Source organism: Elephantulus edwardii, unplaced genomic scaffold, assembly GCF_000299155.1.
Source record: "Elephantulus edwardii isolate Elephantulus edwardi_28Jun2011 unplaced genomic scaffold, EleEdw1.0 scaffold00254, whole genome shotgun sequence".
Classification (NCBI taxonomy): domain Eukaryota; kingdom Metazoa; phylum Chordata; class Mammalia; order Macroscelidea; family Macroscelididae; genus Elephantulus; species Elephantulus edwardii.
Window position 1 is genome coordinate 4,015,687 of NW_006400004.1, and position 7,958 is coordinate 4,023,644.

General features: G+C 33.0%; 1 protein-coding gene across 3 annotated transcripts in view; it reads left to right on the forward strand.

The window, feature by feature from the left end:
* SREK1 (splicing regulatory glutamine/lysine-rich protein 1) overlaps positions 1 to 7,958 on the forward strand; it is an 84,029-nt gene that overhangs the window by 27,617 nt on the left and 48,454 nt on the right. Inside the window, exons 1-3 of one of the 3 annotated variants that reach the window (XM_006899376.1) lie at positions 1,520 to 1,653; positions 6,962 to 7,085; positions 7,369 to 7,484. In XM_006899376.1, coding sequence (XP_006899438.1) covers positions 7,422 to 7,484 — 63 coding nt within the window. In that variant the 5' untranslated portion in view covers positions 1,520 to 1,653; positions 6,962 to 7,085; positions 7,369 to 7,421. Of the gene's footprint in view, positions 1 to 1,519; positions 1,654 to 4,451; positions 5,100 to 6,961; positions 7,086 to 7,368; positions 7,485 to 7,958 lie in introns of those variants that run through there. The other 2 variants (XM_006899377.1, XM_006899375.1) reach the window with 2 other exon arrangements.

Consider the following 7,958-nt stretch of genomic DNA (forward strand, 5'->3'; position numbering starts at 1 on the left):
CTTTTCATCTCCAGAGTAATATATCATATGGTCATCTGACTCAAAATGCCCCATGCCAGTCCATCTCATCTCTCCAATGCCTAATATGTCATTACTCCTCAATAATTTGGGACGCTCCCTAACTGCAGATTTCCCCAGGGCAATGCATCTCCTTATTTTCCTTTCCTGACTGCTGGTGGGAAGAATATTAATTGTGGATCCAAGTAAGATGAAGTTAACAGTTTCAGTCTCTTGTCCATCCATCATGATGTTACCTGTTGGTCCAGTGCTAAGAATCTTTGTTTTCCTGACATTGAGATGCAGTCCATACCAAAGACTGCATTCCTTGATCATCTGCAACAAGTGCTTGAAGTCTTTCTCACTTTCAGCAAGCAAGGTTGTATTACCTGTATTCATCTGAAAAAATTGAACATTGAATAAAGATGATTGAAGAAGAATTGATGCCTTTGAACTGTGGTTTTGGGGAAGAGTATTGAATATCCCATGAATTGCCAAACTAACAAGTGTCTATCTTCGAAGTGCAAAGAGGGTGTTCCTTGGAGGCAAGGATGGTGATACTTGAAGTTATATCCTTTGGGCCTTAGGCAGGAGGAACAAATTCTTAGAAAGACACCATCCTAGGAGGATAGAGGGGCAGAAAAAGAGAGAAAGATCCTCAAGGAGATGGATTGGCATGTTGTTTGTTATTATGTACCATTGAGTTTCCTGTGATTCATAGTGACCCTGTGTACAGCCCTAAACTCTGATCAGTGCTATGTCAATCTTATTGTCTCTGAGACACCTACCTCCATTACTCCAGTTACTGAATTAATCAGTCTTATCGAGGGTCGACATAGTGTCTGTAATAATGATATTGAGCATAGGGCAAGATTCATAGCTATTGTTCATAAAGGTCTCCGAGGCATAATGTATTCATTGGAACCCCCCACCAACGGAAGAGGTATCTGATACTGTAAATCTTGAAGGGAGCAAGACTGCCTCATCTTCCCTCATGGAGCGGCTTTTGGTTTCAACTATCAACCTTGCAGTGAACAATATAATAATTAGTTTGCAGTGCCACCAGAGTTTCCTGTTGTTGTTATGTTCCATTGAGTCGCCTGTGACATGTAGTGATCCTATGCACAGTAGCTCCAAACTCTGTCCTATCCTGAGCCAGTCTCACTACCCTCATTACCCCAATTACTGTGTCATCTCATTGAGGATCTTCCTCTCTTGCACTGTCCCTACACTCTTCGATGCATGCCATTCTCCAAGGACTGTTCCCTCCTGGCCACGTGCCCAAAGTATGTGAGACAGAGCTTCAAAATCCTTGTTTCCAAGGTGAACCTTGGTTTCACCCTCTCCAATACAGACCTGTTCTCTTGGCAGTCCATGATATGTTCAGTACTCTTCTCCAACACCACAATTTCCTGCAAACAAAGATTTGTCCTGATTATTATGCAAGATTATGTGAATGTTAATGATTTTTTTTTAATGACAAAATAAGCCAATGTTTATTTCCTTTTTTTTTGTTTTGCAGCAATGCACCTCTTGCTTTTTCCTCCAAAGTATGTTATATTAAGTTTCGTGATCCATCAAGTGTTGGTGTGGCCCAGCATCTTACTAATACGGTTTTTATTGACAGAGCTCTGATAGTTGTTCCTTGTGCAGAAGGTTAGTATCTTACATGTTTTTCCTATTGCTTTAAATGTGTCCTGTCTATTACTTATCTTTGGCTTTCCTAGAAATTTGCAAGTAAACAGTATTTCTGTTTGTTAAAGCAAGAATGAAATGAAGAGAAAGAAAAGATTTTTATATTTTCTGTATTAGTTTTATTGATTTATTACTTAGATAGAAGTGAGATTTTAACAGCTAAACATTTGCACTTACTAAATTGCTTGGCTTCTCTTTGCTTTGGCTTTCTGTAGTCTTTCCAAATTAGAAAAGAAAGCTTTCTGTCTTTGCAAGTTGTAAAAAAATATTCTTAAATTAAAAATGTGATGTTGGGAAGGGAAGTTATTATAAATGCCTTTAAAAAAATACTTAAGGACAACAAGAAATACTTACTGAGTATATAAGATTATTACATAAAAACGAGTACACATTTTGCCATATTGAAGTTAAATGACATTATCTAGCTTTGTAAAAAAATCTACACTTTAAAATATCCTTTCAGATAATTTAGTTACTATGAAACTGTTCATACCTATTAATAGTTTAGTGAGCAAGTAGAATTTTTCTTCTATTGATTTTTTTTTTAAATTGAGAAAGATCATGGAAAGCAATTTTCTAGATCCTCTATCATGGAAAGATAGGAACAAATAAAATTTTATAACTTAAACTGCTCTAAGAACTGATAATTACTAATAATTATTTTTTACTTTTATTTATGGAATCATTCACATATAAAAAAACTACTTTGATAGTGCTGGTGTGTAATTAACATTAAGATCAGTGATTATGGCATGTGTCTTACATGGGCCCTAGAGTTGAGTTATTTCAATTTAAATATTTTCAAATACATTCTTTTCTAGCAAATGGTGATAATATAGAAAAGTTTATCTGAAACAGTTTAATGAAATGATGTCATTTATGATGTTTTAAAACTTTTATAGGCTAAGTTAATAGCCTAAGTAATGTGAAATTTTGCTGTACTTTCAAAGTTTTATGTTTTGTTCAGAATAACCATTCTTGGATGCTAAAAACATTAAAATTATATATAGCAAATATAATTCTAGTATTTCTGACAACAGAGAACTTGGGTGATGCAGTTTATAGGCAGTTGTGCTTCTAACTTTAAGGTGGCGTCTGTCAGGTGGTTTGCAACCACTAGTGGCTCTGAGGATTAAAATGGACAACTTTCTCCTGTGAGATTTACTGCTTCTGAAAACCTGCTGAAGGGTTAGCTATGAGTCGGTTCTGACTCCACAGCGGTGACTGAGTTTTGACTTTGAGAATAAGACATTCTAGATTTTTAAGTTTTCTTCCCTTGGTTAGGAAGGGATTGACTTGAGCGAGAGAGAGAGAGAGAAAATAAAAGAATATTTTCAAGTGTGTCCTTCTCTGCTAATCTATACAGCTCTGCCCTTCCTGTATTGGCACCAGGAGGGTAAGGACTTCTCTGGAGAGGCCAGAGGCTTGGCCCCATGCTCCTCTCCTCTCCCCCCAGTAACTTTCTTTTCCTCTCTTTCTCTCTCTCTCTTTTTTTTGTTTTTTTGTTTTTAGATAAAAGTTTTTGGGGAAAAATTCTAATAAAAGAATTAAAATGGAAAAAAGAAAATAAGCCCTTAACCCTAGAATGAGGTGGGGAAGGCCTAATGACTAAACCTAAGTCCTTACTACCTTGTAAAATTTCTTATCAATTAAATTCTATGGTGAAAAGAAATAAAGTAGAAGATTTATTAAATTAGGAATTAACGTAAATCTGAAAATTATGCCACCACCAACACAGCATTTTGTATTATGTATATTTACTGCTGAATTTGAAGGAAGATTTTTTTTAAATACGGTATTGTTGAAACTATGCTAAATTCCCATAGAAATTTATCTGAGGAGCCCTGACCCTGATTTATCGTAAAAGTTCAAGGTTATGGTCAGGGAGAAATTTTTGTTTGATTAATTTAATAGTAATGATTAAAACAGACATTTATTTACAGCTTTTTAATATTTTTAATAGTACCATTTGGGAATAAAAATCTAAGCATATTTTTATTGCAATTTAGTAATGAGTAAGTATATAATTTAGAACACTAACCTATAAAATAATAGGACTAGGAAAACATTCACATCTGCATTATTCATTAGTTAAATACCACAGAGGAATTTATGTAGACTGGAGCATGCGTAGTGAGCTGATAAAAAAAACTGATTATGCACTGCAAGAAAATAAATTATGCATTGTTTTACTAAAAAGGATCATAAAATAAGTTTGAAGCAAATGAGAGTCCCAGTAGAGTAAGTTGTGTAGGAGATGTACTTTGTTGCTGTAAGCAGTCTTCTAACTCCAATGACTGCACTACTTTCTTGTTGCTTTAGAAACAGAACAGAAAATTGAAAATCATAGAATTAAAGTTTAAGGAAAATGTTTTAATTTTCTTTCAATTTGGTGTTTTTTTCAGTGAAGATACCAATGTGCTAAGATCCCAAATTATAAAAGTAATGTTTAATGTCTAATAGTTTCATACATATTGAAGACTTGCTATTGTTAATGTAAAGTGACATTTCAAAATAAAATAATACTTTCATTATACTTGTCCAGATGTGACTTCTTTTTTTTTTATTTTTTTTTTGTTGCGTGCATTTCAGATTTCTTTTTTATAAATGTGTTAACAGAAAAAGATAAGGTCAAACATAACAAGGGTGTCAGCCTAATCATCAGTCATAACTTTTATGTCCACATTTTCTGGTAGATGGATTTTGACTATTAATTTGGTTTTGTATGTTTTCTCTATGTGATATTTGTGCATTATTAGATGACTAGACTGGCCAAGGCAGACCTGTTACACTTGCCTGAGTTAGGCATTGTTTGCCATGCCACTAAACCTGCCGTCAAGTGAAACCTTCATTGGGGAAATGAGATCGGAGTCTGAACCGCAGAAGATGGACGCCCTGTCTCTGTTTTTTATTGTTTTACTTTAATTTTCTTTCTTTTTCTTTATTTTGTCCCTTTTTTTTGTTTTTGTTTTTGTTTTGTTAAATCTCTTTTACTTTAACTTGTGAACTGGTTTTCCAGTTCTTTGTAAATGATATTCCATTAAAGGTTCATAACATTGTGTTGCAAATGATATTGGGAGATGTTTAGCAGAGCTCTACCTTAAGATAAAATATATTTTCTTGCGGTAAATTAGAATGCGTGGTTTTAAAACTCGGTATGAGTCTTAATTGGTGTTTATAAACTGCTCAGGTACATTTTGTTCCTGAAATACTCAAACACTGGTAAGAACCTTAGGGATACTTTCTGACCTCAGTGAAGCATTTTTGTATTTTTTTCCAAGTTCATCTGCCATAAAAATCAACTGAATAGTTCTAATTTTTTATTCTCCCCCTAAATTTTTAAATATATATAGTCATCAAAGAAAATATAATTTTATAAAATAATCAAGGGTAGAAGAAAAGAGACTGAAGACTTTAATCTGCTTCTTGTGGAATGAATATTTGAGAAGCTGTTACATATTTGCATGTGTGTTTTTCTGTTGGCTTGAACTTTTTGTTGACAATTTTTCAGAGGCTCTTAGCTTCTAAATGGATTCTGAGATTCAGACTAGTACTTTTTTATTGAGAGGTTCTTTTTTTATGTTGTCTTTGAAGAGTATAGTTTTGGAGAAATGCTAAGTGCTTATTTTTTTTTTATTAATTGATAGTTTGATGATATTTAAGAGGTAAATTTGATAGAAATCTGCCTTGGAAATTAGCCATTTAATTTTTTTTCTTTTTAAAAGTACCTTTAATGGTAACTACCATAGTTTTACTGTGCTTACAATTAGACTTAGACCTTCAATTTATTACTGTGAAAGGCAAATGACCTCCTGATATTTTAAGCTATAAATAGAAGACTACAGTATTATGTTTTTTGACCTGTATTGAATACTCATTTTGTTTCTTTTTTAGATCATTTTCCATATTAATTGACAAATATTCTTAAAATTATAATATTACTAAATTGGAACTTTTTTTTAGGATTACCTTTTTATCAGTTAGGGTAATAAAGAGTAGGATTTACAGCTTAGCACCTCTGTTGATTATAAATTTGTTATTTTGGAAATAATACTTCTTTACAATGGATAATCAGTTCTTATAGCAGTATAAATAGTATATATGTGGGTGTATATAGATATATGTGCTAATATTAGTAACTAATTAAACATAAATTATTGTTTTTTTCATGTTTTCAGTAAGGTCTACATACCATTTGTTTATGCATGTTAAAAAATTTGTGCTTGTTCTGAATTTACATTGAAATAATAAAGTAACATTGTCTTGAAATTAGTAAATTAAACTAGTATAGACTTAGAAGTTGCAAAGCTTAGGGAAAAAAATGCACATTTGCTAAAACTAGTAAATTGTAATTTTTATTTATGCTGTTCCTAAATAGGCATAACCATTAGTTAAAGTGATTCTAAAATCAGATTTGAATTCCTTCCATGTTTAGAGATAATAGGCAGATAGTATTGTTCAGAGGTTTAACCCTAGGATTTTAAATAGGACTTTCACCATTGAAACCCAGCATGATGTTTTACAAATTTTGGTCCATATGCTGTATAGGTTAGCATGTCTTATAAATCACCTTTAGGAACTCATAATGGAAATGTGTAGCCAACTACCTTATGATTAGTTCTTCTAAAATGTCTTTAAATTATTGTTTAAAAAAATTTTTTAAAGTAAGATATATAACCAGAAAAAATATGGGAAAGATGGCAAATTCTTTTTCAGGGTATATTTTAAAATTTTTATATTACTAGGTCCCCCCCTTAAGAATCGTAAGATTATTTTAGTGCTGTTGTTATGAGTGTTTATTAAAAAGACATTTAGGCATTAAGCATCATCTTACAGTTAAGTATACATGCTTAAATCAGGTCCAGAATTTAACCTTTAAAAAGGTACCAGAGTTTAAAGAACTTTTTTAGTTGTAGGCTTTCCCCAGACTAGTCTTTGGAACTAGAATTCTTTTAGGCATCTATTTTAGTGAGATACCTTATGAACAGAATGAGTTTAGTGTTTTACCTTAAAAGAGAAACAGGGTTTTTGTTTATCTTCTATTAAAATTTAATGCATTCCTTTGGAGCATTTGTCACAATTGTTTGCATCACAAGTAGGTAGTTTTAATAACAGAACAGAGCACTCATTAAGGATCAGATTTCAATTCGCACATACTTGGTTTTTTCTTTTTCATTTTTTTTTACTAATTTGGTTATTTGCCATTTCTGGGGATTAAACTTTAAAAAATGTTCTTCTTTTCTGTATCTGATGTTCTGTGTGCTATTAGTGATGCAGCCAACACGAACGGTTGTCATGTGTAACACAACTTTCGATCACCGCGAAAACACCGTCCTGGGAAAGCGTCCATGCTTGATATCGTTTGGTTCATGAACATTAAGTTTCCAGTACAGGTGACCCATAGCTCAAAGTGTTAAATAATTGTCTACATTATTCAATTTTTAAAATAATATTCCATTAATGTTAGTCTTTGAAGTTTAGCTCACTTTTATTTTTCCTAGTAGAGCAGGATAAAAGGAAAGACTTAATAAGTTCTTATTTATATGTTTATGTGGATCTGATAGATAGATTCATTTGTTATTATTATTATTTAAGTGCAAGGGTAATTGTAAAATCATAGTGTAAAGTTTGTGTGGTGCTTCTGCTTTTTGTAATGTTTGGAATTTCCCTCTGCAGGTAAAATCCCAGAGGAATCCAAAGCCCTTTCTTTACTGGCTCCTGCTCCAACCATGACAAGTCTGATGCCTGGTGCAGGGTTGCTTCCTATACCAACTCCAAATCCCTTGACGACAGTATGTACTCTAACCCCTCTCGTACATGCGACAAATACTCAACTATGCAATTAGTTAAAAGTCTCAGAAATTATTTCCATTTTGTAGGGTTTTTTTTAATTAATGGAGACAATCCAAAGCAATTTAATTTTTGCCACCCTGACCCCCACCTCTACCCACAGTATCACTAATTTAAGATCCCTTTCGGGGTTACTCAAATAGTAATTGAGCATTTATTTAAATTTGAGAATTCATATAGACCATTCATTAGAAAATGGTTTTCTAATATTAGCATTACCAGATGGGAGATTAATTAATTCTGAAGGCATTTGGTAGAACTGAAGTGGTATCCTGCTAGAGGGTAGAGCTGGGAAATAAGTGGGTCAAGGCACTGGGCTAAGGGCAGGGACTACACTGTAACTAATGGTCAACTCCAAAATGAGGGATTTATCTTTCACTACTCCACAAATTGCTGTCTGTCAGATACTCCTCTAA